The sequence below is a fragment of the Hippocampus comes genome, unplaced genomic scaffold, assembly GCF_001891065.2.
Source record: "Hippocampus comes isolate QL1 unplaced genomic scaffold, H_comes_QL1_v1.1 scaffold14, whole genome shotgun sequence".
NCBI lineage: Eukaryota > Metazoa > Chordata > Actinopteri > Syngnathiformes > Syngnathidae > Hippocampus > Hippocampus comes.
Genome location: NW_017805839.1, coordinates 1113342 through 1125517, shown reverse-complemented (window position 1 = coordinate 1125517; position 12176 = coordinate 1113342). Strand labels below are relative to the sequence as shown.

The 12176-nt window shown below is 41.9% G+C and overlaps 1 protein-coding gene across 2 annotated transcripts in view; it reads left to right on the top strand.

Moving 5' to 3' along the window:
* Positions 1-12176, top strand: part of cntn3a.1 (contactin 3a, tandem duplicate 1) — a 77526-nt gene that overhangs the window by 55630 nt on the left and 9720 nt on the right. For both annotated transcript variants that reach the window (XM_019888074.1, XM_019888073.1), the window contains exons 12-13: positions 6299-6426; positions 10653-10828. In XM_019888074.1, coding sequence (XP_019743633.1) covers positions 6299-6426; positions 10653-10828 — 304 coding nt within the window. The remainder of the gene's footprint in view (positions 1-6298; positions 6427-10652; positions 10829-12176) is intronic.

The window sequence follows — 12176 nt, the reverse complement described above, 5'->3', positions numbered from 1 at the left end:
TTTAGCGCGTTATGTTTTTTTAATCGTGTCAATCTAAATTTTAATCTCTAACTTTATTGTTTCTGTAGGTGGGTTTACTTTTTATCATATCCCTTCTCATGTGTTGGCTTCCTGTGTTCGAGTAGTTGAGGGTGGCGAAACAACTGTCAGTCACAGCCTGAAGCGGACATTGATTGGCTGTCATTATGTTTGGGCTTGTTTAGCATAAGCTGATTGGCTCCCATTGGAGTTGGGCAGGCTAAGTCAGCAGCGGTGAGGAGAGGAGAGGTGAAAATGGAGGAGCATGTGAGAGTTCTCGGCACAATGAATGGAAAATTTACTTTTCAAAATTGAAGCTGACGGGACTATTGATAAAAGTAGAGTGTTGTGCTTAATTTGTAAGGAGTTTGCTGACCACCGAAGCAGCTCAAGTTTAACCTCCCACATGAATGCAAAGCACCCAGTCACGAGTGCATCCACAACTAACGCTAACACCGAAAGCATTAGCAATAGAGGGAGCAATAGCAAAGCTCTTCCCCAAACTACACTCGAGGAGAACACACCGCGTACGAGGCATGAAGTCAGCATAGTTGTTGTGTCCTCAGTAGCCTACCAGAAGTGGTTGATGTTTATTTCAGGAAGTACCTCTGGAAGTACAACGATGTACGAGGCGATCAGTCGCGTTGCTGAGCAACGGAGGGAAATTCTGCGCTGTACATTTTGTTCATAAGCAAAGTCGCGTAGGCAATTAGGTTCCCACGGTTCGTTGCAGCGAAGGCCTTTTCACGATTTTGTGGGAAAAATCTGGTCGTAATAATGAAGTTTACGTGATAAAGGTGTTGCGTGTAAGCAAAGTCGGCAAATGGAAAATGAATTACGTGAAATCGGGACTTTGAAATGTGAAAGTTATAGGGCTGGAAATGTTGTCAACGGGGTACGTTGAAAAGAGGTTTGACTGTAATAATTAAAGGGGAAGTCAACCCAATCATTTTCTGGACAAGAACATTTTCTATGCAGCCTCACTAGTCACGAGCATTCTGATTAATATTGTGTATGTGGAATATGAATTTAGCAGTCAAATCCATCCGTTTTTGTCCATCTCAGGGGGCGGCCATTTTGCCAGGTGACATCGTAGTAGCTCAGGGCGCAGGTAACGACCAATCACAGCTCACCTGTTTTCTTTTATGAAGAGGAGCCTGGGATTTTGCTGCTTAACTCATAATCCATAAACGTGATATTTATCACAATGCCCTCTTTAGACTAGCAAAAATATTTTTTTGTAATGAGGATTTTTGGGTTTACTTCCCCTTTCAAACAGCAATGCAAACAATATAGTAAAAAATAATAATACCTAATAATGTTGTGATTTTATACTTTCACTTTCAAACAAACTATACAAGACATCATTGATTTTTTTTTTCTGAGTCAGCGCGTACCGAATGCAAAACCGTGAGCACAAAACCGAGATGTGAACAGAAACATTCCACTCCTAGTATTTATCTAAGAATGATAATGATAATAATGATTTTTTTTTTTTTTGCACTCCAAGGAACCAAAGGAGGCTTACCGTTCTTATCCTTATCCTATTGTTCCTCCTGCAAAGGTGTCAAACACAAGTCGAAACCCCATTTATCAAAAAGTGTGCAAATCAGCCAGTGATGCATTTCCATGTTTATGAAATATTGTTGAATGTTCAGGAATGTACCGGCGGGAGGCGAAGAACACCTGCTGCAACATACGCCGAATCCCATTTTGTCATTCCATTCGGGATTAATTGCTCGGCTGGCTCAGCAGCTTTCCTTTACTCAAATATCCATCCTCGCCACAGCGCGGCTTCTGTTGGAGTCATATCTCACCTCCCCCAGCCAGGCAGTTTGCTGGGACAACTGAAAGGCTGATCTGATAGTCGATGGCGATGCAAGCCCAAGAGACGCAGTGGTCGCAGCTCTAAGATGTTTTATTTGAGGCCAAGCGCCAGCAACAGCCCGGAGATTATTTGTTGTGCTGTGAAATGATCGACTCAGCTCGCAGCTTTATCATCCTCTTTAACATTAAAAGGAAAATGCAGCCATAAGGCTGTGTGTGTGCAATGGCACCCAAATGGCAAGATTTCCCATTCGGGTTTGTAGTTGGGTGAGTTGCATACCAAATGTCGACTTTGACATGATTGCAGCATCTCTTGCAAGCCTATTCCTGCTTCCTCGCTCGTTAGAATTTAGTTTCCACTGCACAGAAATGAGGCTGCTAGCGAACGCTATTACAGCAGAAGCACAGCAGTAATCCATCCCACTGGCTGAACTAAAATACCCATAATTCCTTCTTAATCTTCCAGGATAATGTTTTCAAGGATTGTGGAGCAGAGAGGTACAAACTAGCTAAGAATAAGGCAGAACCTGATGTGTAAATAAAATCTTGCAGCGGCAATTCCTGTTCTCTTATAGCGAGCGTGTCGAACAAGATAGCCTTCGCATTTACCGCTACTCTATGTCGAGATCTGTGGGGTTAATTTCAAGTTAATTTCCTTGCTGATCACTGCCAATATTTGTCAAACAATATTGGCAATCACGCTCAGGAATATTACCTTACAAATTGAAGCACGATACAGTATTTACGATTGTTTTGGTTCATATCATTCACAAGAGCAGATTCTCACATGGCCGGCTCATCATAAATATGAATTCATGCCATTGCAGGGCATGAAATAAACCGATTGCCGGAAAGTCCTCGTAGTGGCTCATCTTGAGAAAAGAGGTGAGTCGTGATTGGCTCGTTACCTGAGCCTTGAGCAACTGTGATGTCATTTTCACTCGACGGAAAGTGGCAAAATGGCCGTCCCCCCGGGTGCTAGTGAAGAACGGGTGGAAATGGCCCGCTAAACACGTACTCCACAAACGAATATTAATTTAGACAAGAACATATTGTCAAGATCATTTTGTGACTGACTTCCCCTTTTAGCGGTTCAAATATTTACAGCCTGATAGTTTTTTGTTGCACCGTGGCGAGACAGACTGAGTTTTTAGATTATACCCGAAAGCTCACTTTAACACCCACCAATTAGGATGAAAAGTGCCTATTTATTGTCTCGCACTCCTTAAACTTTGATGTGCCTCACAAATTCCCCCACTCCTGTTAATTGCTCTTGTGCAATATTTGAAAGGAGGGAGAACGTGAAAGCTTTCCGGATAGATAATGATCTCCACATCTTTATCCCGGATAATCCCTTTCAAGCTTGCTGAGGAGAAAACCTGACATACAAGTGTGACATCTCATATCCATAACTCTTTGTTACTGTCCGTTACAAAAGTACCCCCTCGGTTCACCTGCGAGATTAAATTCATTGTCCCTCAGGGAATGGGCTCTGTTTAAGTGGATAATGTATTTTAATATCCCTTGCCTGTCAGGCAATCGTGGTCATTTTGGCTCAGTTTGGAGGGCTTCAGGCTGCCTTCAAGGGATCAAAGAGGCGTGTTCAGATTCTCCCTTTCTTTTTTTTTTTCTTTTTTTGAGTCATGTTTGAAATATTGGGTTAACCTCATTACTGTGCCATGTGCGGTTTTCAGCGTAAAATGGCAGCCTGAGCCGGGTAATTAATTTCAAAGGATCCAAATGTGTTCGGGAGAATTGCTGCCCAATCAGAGCTGAGAGGCAGTACCAAAAAAACGGATGGGATTGATTTTGATTAAATTGGCATGGCCTCTCTCACTGAATAAATGACTCGTAGATTAAAAGCCGACGTTGTCTGCCACCATCGAACACGCCAGTGGCGCTCAAGTGTTGTTTAGCTCCCTGATAACTTACTCCCAGTGATTATATTTATGCTCAAATCTGTGTTCAGAGGAATCCGCTTCTTTGGAATAACCGAGATAAAAACCAATTTCCTCCAAAAAGAGCTAATTAAATAAATAATTCAAACGATGCAATTATTTGCCCGAGGGCAGTTCATCTTTAACAAGGTTATGAGATAAATGCCTGTCGAGGTTTTTTTGCTACTCTTTGGAGATCAAAGTTGAGGGGCCATCCATAGTTTTTTTTTTGTCGTTATTATTTTTATTCTTTGTTGATTATTATTATTATATACAAGGTTATATAATTATTCTCTGAGTGGTTTTTGCTTTCTCTGCAGTGTTTTTTTTTCAATTACTCCAACAAAATGACTTTGCCATGACTCTCAATAGAACTATTCAAACCATTTTGAAGCAATTATTTTTCTTCCTTTGATTTCTTTGGCGCTAACCAAACAAATCCTATTCATGTCTTTTTTTTTTTTTGAATGAAATTTGAGGGGAAAATAAGCACATTTTCATTGATTTTTTTTTGAAAAGGTGTTTGCAGCACACTGAATTTAAGGCCATGTTGACACTAAAATGGTTTCAAAAGCTGCTCCCACGACAAGATAGATGATTGGTGGCGGCTTCTCGGAGATTGTATCCTACAATGATACACTAGATTTCTAGTCATTTGTCCCCTGCACCTGCTGTAGAGATCTTTTTCATGTGAACAGAACATTGGTCAGATTTATTTCAAACATCAAAACAGTACTCGGAGGGTCATTTTGTACTGCGCTTTCAAACGAAGTGTGTCTGATATTACTCGGTTTTTACATTTATGGAGCAATTGAAGTGGATGAGCTCCTCAGCCCCCACCCAACATGTGCATACACAGCTACAGAAGTAGCAATTGGGGATGCAGCATCACAGGAAAAACATCCATCCATCCATCCAACCATCCATCCATCCATTTTCCTGTCTACTTTGTCCTCACAAGGGTCACGGGGGGTGCTGGAGCCTATCCCAGCCGTCTTCGGGCAGTAGGCGGGGGACACCCTGAACTGGTTGCCAGCCAATCGCAGGGCACACAGAGACGAACAACCATCCGTGCTCACACTCACACCTAGGGACAATCTTGAGTGTTCAATCAGCCTGCCATGCATGTTTTTGGAATGTGGGAGGAAAGCGGAGTACCCGGAGAAAAGCCACCTAGGCACGGTTAGAACATGCAAACCTCCCCGTGCCTGCATGGGTTTTCTCTGGGTACGCCGGTTTCCTCCTACATTCCAAAAACTATTTATTTATTTATTTATTTTTTTGTCACCGTGTGAGCAAAATGACAAAGATGTGCAATGGTATTTGTGGTACTCTTGACAGCCGTGCGAGTCGGTACGGTCACATGCTTAATGTTTAAATCAAGCGAGAAAGTAGTGCGTTCAATTGAGTCATTGCGATTTATAAGTGTGGGGCTGTCGTAAGCCAGAGATAAACTGACACACCTTTGAATTTGTGAGGACTTTCCGCGACATCAGACTGTTCTTCAATTCTTGGAAATGGAAGCATCTGCACGACACCGCGCAAGGGCTACCTTGCTGACTTTTCATCTGTCAAATCAGGTTATATTTCACTGCAGCAAGCGCGTTGACAGGTAAAGCGGCACGAGCACACTCTCTGCGTCAGATGAAATCTGCCAGGCTTGACTGATGACGGCGACAGTTGAAATGAGAATCTTTGTTTTGTCGCATGCCGGGACAATCTGTTGTCGAGGCTCAACCTTCCTTTATTGTCGCGCAGCCGAGCGGGTCGACTTTGTTCCTGCTGAGATTTTACTGACATTTATGAGGAATAATCGAATCAATTTCAGTAACTGGGCGAAAGGCCGATCTTTATCTTTTGTCTCGGATGCGTTTTTCTCCGCTTTCGCTCGTTAATATTCATAAATGCAAGAGCAACACAATAAACACCGTAATTGAGTGAATTTTACTGGGGGAAATGTTTATACATGAGACTATACGATAAAGCTCGACAACTTATTTTTATGCGTAACGGTAGAGTGAGATATATAATACAAGTATACAGTGGAACTGTTGGACTGCAACAAGTTTCATTTATGATTATCATACCGCAATACAGGGTGAGTTCACACATTTGGCCTCGGTTCGTGTAAATATGACTGAGGGAGCAAAATTGTCCATATTAGCAATTTAAGTTGGACGGTATGTGTAGATCTTGCCATAAAGTGCACTGTTCTTATCGAGTCAGTGCAGAGAAATCAAACTGTAAGAACTTGTAGCCGAGGTCCTGCTTATGTCACGCTGCAGCACAGGGAGCCAATTAAAATGGGCTGAGATAAACTCCGGGCTCAATTTTAAAATGCTTGAGGATAGCAGGCTCGTTCGTTTGCACGTTACCGCAAGCACGACTAAATTTCAGTTTCATTTCCTTCAACCAAAACCGATGTTGTCAACTGTCTGATTGAGAAACGCCTTGTAAAGTTGCTGGACAGTAAATCGTACGGGTCTGTGTCTGTGTGTGTGTATTATTTCCCACAGAGTTACCGTGTTGGATAACGGAAGCCTTCGGATATCCAATGTTTCAAAAATGGATGCCGGTCTGTACACATGCGTCGCCAGAAACCAGTTCGGTGTCGCTAGCAGCAGCGGCAGCCTTTTGGTGAAAGGTAAGAACTTGTATTTTGTTCGATTCATTTTTCCAGTCCAGTCAAGTGCTATAGAAATTGGATGTATGGATTAGTGAGGTTCATCTTCCTTCACTTGAAACATTAACATGATATTAGATCTCAATAAATAGTAAAAATACATAAACAGTGTCGGACTGCACTTTTACATGTGCGGGTCGTCAGCTTTCGACAGTCTGGAAGTACCTACAAACTGACGGCTACGTTAATACTGGTGGAAAGTCATAATTACAGTAAACATTTATACGAAACACATTTAGCCCACAAATCTAAAGTGATCTAATTAAAATCTGAAGCGAAAAAGACAAAACATCCTTTCCATGACTTCCATTTTTGGCTAGCACACTGGAAGGGTCACGTGGCATTGCAGCAGTTCATAGTCACAAAATGCGAAGGTCGACTTTTCAGTCTGATTCAAAGCGACAATTTGCTTTCGTTGTGTACTGGTATTGATGTTTCTCTGTTGAAAAGCTGCAGCTAAGCATCGCATATCAGTGACGTACCATTAAAATGATCAAACAGTTACAGTACCGTTAAAAAAAATAAATAAATCTAGACTTCCTTGAGCATCAGCCATTTGTTGGGGTTTAAATCACACCAAAATCACACACTTCAGCCAAGGTGCCCATGTGCACTATGGCCTCTTAAATAAATTATATACGGTCCAGTTAGTTGATGGACAAAGGCAGCAAGCGAGCCAAAGGCTGATTGCATTTATTTGCCTTGATGTTTAATTAATTTTTTTTCAGGACAATGGCTTTTTTTTAACACCTTTTAAATAACAGTCCTCTGCCACGCAATAAGATCTCTGGGTCATTTTAAAGAGCCGAGTTGACAACAGTGCTCTATTAGAGTGCCCTTTGGTGATTCCTCTTCGAATCTACTTTGAATTGCAAATATGTTTGCACAGAAGCCCAACTATTCCTTCTAACACCCCCCCCCCCCCCCCGTCCCTTTCTTGACATGTAGAAATTGGCTTAACAAAAGCACCAACTATAAGAGTTGATATTTGTTGATTGGGTGAGGTTATTGTCAAGTTACAGTATCGCTTTAACGTGGTCTGTGTATATGTTCACGTCTATTCCTGAAAAAGAACTACAGCGACTGGAATCACTTATTTTGTTGGCCTTTTTTCAATGATCAGCCAGAGCAGTTTTTAATAAATATTTCATGGTGTATTACCTGCCCTGCTGTGCTTGGTGGCAGGCCTCTGCTTGAGAGAGAGGTAGTGGCTGCTGGTTTCGGACCGTTTCATCCGTTTGAGTGGAAATTTTGACATTCAGTTCAAGGGGAAGTCAACGAAAAAAATGCGTTCTCTGCGGCCACGCTAGTCTTAACACGGTAGACTGATTAATATTACATACAGTGGTACCTCTATTTACGAACGTCTCTTCATTAGAAATTTTCAAGTTACGAAATGCCTCAACAGGAAAATATTGCCTTGTTATGAAGGAAATTTCAAGATACGAAAGCTAAAAATACAGTATGGGCTGCTACTCGCAGCTCCGAGTTTCCTGAACGCAACATACTTATAGCTGCTCTGCCATTGGCTATTCCCGAGCATCATCATGGCATCCCATTAGCTAAGAGGGACCTCTACCGTATGAGTCGATGTGTCTAGATAGATAAATAAATAGATCTGTGTCTATGCAGCGTCCTTGTCATTTGCCCCTTGCCATAATGCGTTTCGATAGTTTTACGTAAATGTGAATCACCCAGAAAATATGTTCACCAGCCGAGCCGGGCGATCGCCTTGGACATTTTCAAAGGATTGTTAAAAGCTGACAAAAGCAAACGTCCTTGGATCAGTTCTTTACAAAACGGCAGGCAAAAACCACTTCTGTGAGAGAACATGAACTAAAGAGGGCAAAAAACGATGAGGACGCAGCTAAAAGTTAAATGACCATCATTTGTATTCATTATTGTCAAATGTTTTTTACATGATGCACAACTCTCATTTATTGTGCAATAATCGAGTTGTAACATGTATTTGTTACATATTTTGATGCATTTTTATGCTTTAGGAAACATTTATATGTGAATTTTGGGGGGACTTGGAACGGATTAGGGCATTTACATGGAAAACACGTCTCTCCTTACAAAATGTTCTAGTGAAAAAAATTCTTCCAGCATCAATTAATTTCATAAGTTGAGGTACCACTGTATGTGGAATCTCAATTAAGCCGCAAAATCCACCCGTTCTCAGATTGTTACCTAAACCTTGAGTGACTGTTTCAGTCGACAGCAAGTGGCAAAATGGCCGCCCCTGAACTGGATTAAAAAAATGAGAGAATTTTCGCCTTACTTCATCTGCCATTATTAATCAGAATGCAGTATTTACACTCGTGTGGGCGCATGCAACATATTGTTAAACTTTCTTTCTGGCTCCTGAGCTCAATCCTCCTTCTTCTATATACCTACTTGTTTTATACCTTGCTTTCCAGAGTGTAAATTGTTCTTCCGTCTGGCGTTCACATCATGCTTTGTGTTCCTCCCAAATGAGAAATTTAACTGGAGACATAGCATTTAGGCTCTATTTGATCAGTATGAGCATACTGAGGCATAACCACAAAATTTGCAGCAATTTCTATGCTAATTCCGATGCAAATATTAAAATCTAGGTTGTAAAAAAAAAAAAAAAAAAAAAAAATGTCGCTTCAGAGCTATAACAACACAACTGTACCGAATGAGGATTATGGTGTGCAGAGCAATACTGTACGTGGTGAATGAGGAAGCCAATTTGTGATTTTCCCCCGCAGTCATAACAAGAAACGAGCGTGACAGCTCTGCTATCAGCGGCAGAAAGTTTCTCTCATTTTGCATCTAATGCTGAAACTTTGCCCGGACTCACCTAGAATGCACCGCCACCACCAGCCAGTTCTCCTTAGCCGCTACCGGATAAACAACTTGCCTTGTTTTGACAGAGCTGAATATAGACCTTTACTCCCCCTGACATGCTGCATTGGCTCCTCTGTCTATTAGATACTTATGACATGCATGTATAATTCACTGCTCACCGGACTCTCACCCTTCGCTGTATTATCGCCTCGGTGCAGTTAGACGAGAAGCCCGTATGAGACGGAATAAAGATGATGCTGGTGGAGTAAATAACAAAAAATGAAGCACAAACACAAAAAGCCAAAGAAAGTGTTGACACAGACTTAAATTGCAATGCAGGTAAAGTTTATTTTTCTTCTTTGCCGCCGCAGCGGTCTAGTGACATGAAAGAACGCGCCTTAATTTATGCAACTCACATAAGAGGTACAATATTTGCTCCCCGGCAGACCAAATAGAATTTATTCCGAGTTGTCTAGATATCTGGGCCAGGACTAAAAGAAAAAAAAAAGTGCCTTTTTTTTTTTTTTCCAATTACAGTTACCAGTAAATGTTTGTGGAGAAGATGAGTACGCATCTGACAGGGACAATTTATGTCCGCGCTTGAAAATGTATGCAAAAAAAGTGTGTGAATCATGAATGGAGAAAAAGGAAAAACCTATTTTTTAGTGGCGGCACGGTGGGCGACTGGTTAGCACGTCAGCCTCACAGTGCAGAGGTGCAGGGTTCGATTCCGGCACCTGTGTGGAGTTTGCATGTTCTCCCCGTGCCTGCGTGGCTTTACTTTGGGTATTCCTCCCACATTCCAAAACCATGCATGAAAGATTGATTGAACACTCGAAATCACAGGTGTCAAAATCAAGGCCCGGGGGCCAGATCTGGCCCGCCACACCATTCTATGTGGCGCACGAAAGCAAATCAATCATGTCAAGTTCCATGATGCTTGCTAAAGTCTGAACCAAAATTTCAAATTGTCATATGTAATCCACAATAACAGTCATTATTCTTGACTTTTGATTGTAAAACTAGTTATTCCCAAAATTCATAACCGAAACCGAAACTACAATGCGGCCCGCGACAAAAACGGCTTTGACACCCCTGCTCTAAATTTTCCCAAGGCGTGATTGTGAGCAAAAATGGTTGTTGGTCTATGTGGGCCCTGCGATTGGCTGGCAACCGGTTCAGGATATACCCCACCTACTGCCCGAAGAAAGCTGGGATAGGCTCCAGCACACCCGCAACCCTCGAGAAGATAAGCGGTTCAGATAATGGATGGACGGATGGATGGATGGATGGATGGATGGATGGATGGATGGATGGATGGATGGATATTTGTTTTTGTATTTTTCTGAACCAGCGCTCCATGTTCCCAGAACCAACTGTGATTACAAGCCCCGCTGGTCATCTGGACGTGACGGTTGGGGAGAGCATCGTGCTGCCCTGCCAGGTGTATCATGACCCCTCGCTGGATCTCAAGTTCACATGGTTTTTCAATGAGCAGCTCATCCACTTTGGCAGCGCTGGGGCTTATTTTGAAAGAGTTGGAGGGGTAAGTCTTTGTCTATTGTGTCTGTGAAAGTAACATAACACAACAGCCACATACTGTACTAAAAACAACAACAACAATCACTCGCGTACATAAATGGTGAGGGTGGAGCTCTCAACTGCAGACCAATATCTTTTGACTGCATACTTAACTGGAGTTTAAAGTGCCTCTTGAGAGAGCTGGTCTTCATTATAAAAAAGATGTACTAATTCCATCTCTTATCAGTTTACAGATTAAATTATCCCATACATCGGGGAACAATGTCTTCATTGTTTGCTTAGTATAAACATACAGATAAGTGTTTAGGGCTCTGTGGGTTGCCTGTTCAGCTGGTAATCACGCCGCCTCCATCGGCAAGAGCAACAACCAGTTAATTCATTATGCAGCGTGCACCCAAGCATCAGGCTTGATCATCTATTACAACGTTTGCGTCCGAAAGAAGATAAGCGGTTATGATGTGCTTTATCGTTCCATCTTGATTTATTCATTTATTTTTTTGCTTCATGATCTTGGCCCATGGTCGCCTCATAATCTGCGCTGCCCAACAGTTCATTTAAACCCTTGACCTCCCCCCCCGATACTACTTGGACAATGTTGTCTATTTTTCAGGATTTTTTATTAAACGGTGCTGCAAAATGCCCCCACTTGTAATAGGCGCTGCTGCTACTTGGAAAATAAAACATGCCGTACATGATAATCCTTGTGCAATATGCCGTATTTTCCGCGCTATAAGGCGCTTCGGAGTATAAGGCGCACCGTCAATGAATGGCCTGGACGCGTTGACACCCCGCTGCAAATGTGACTGGCTCCTGCCTTCATGCAGGACTGCACGCATCAGTTTATCATATTGAAGCTGAGCTTGTTTCAACTGGGCGTAATAATATCGCCTGTTTACATCTTTTCAATTGGATTTCACTGTATTATGAGTGTATGTTGTTATGAACTGCAATATCGTGGAGCGCTATTTTTCCTCTTTAAAATACAGCAACAACCATTGGTACAATAAGAGAAATAAATACATTAGAAGACTAAATTGTTCATAAATTTGTTTCGACTCTCACCTTGAGGTCATCTGGGATAAGCCGTAGCGAAGTCTGGTGGATCGATGGATTATTGTTAATTATTTGTTTCTTTTAAAAAGTAAATGCAATACATCAGAAATAGACATGTTTTTTTTTCCTCTCGAAAAACAACCCTGAATTTATTTATATTACTTCGCCTGATGGTTTGGAAGCTCCGATGCATTTGGCCTTGAACCACATTTGTGCACTAAAAGAGGGTTGCGCGAAATAGACGAATCTAAGAGAAAAAAAAATCCCCTACAAAAACCTCAATTACTGCAAACCGATCA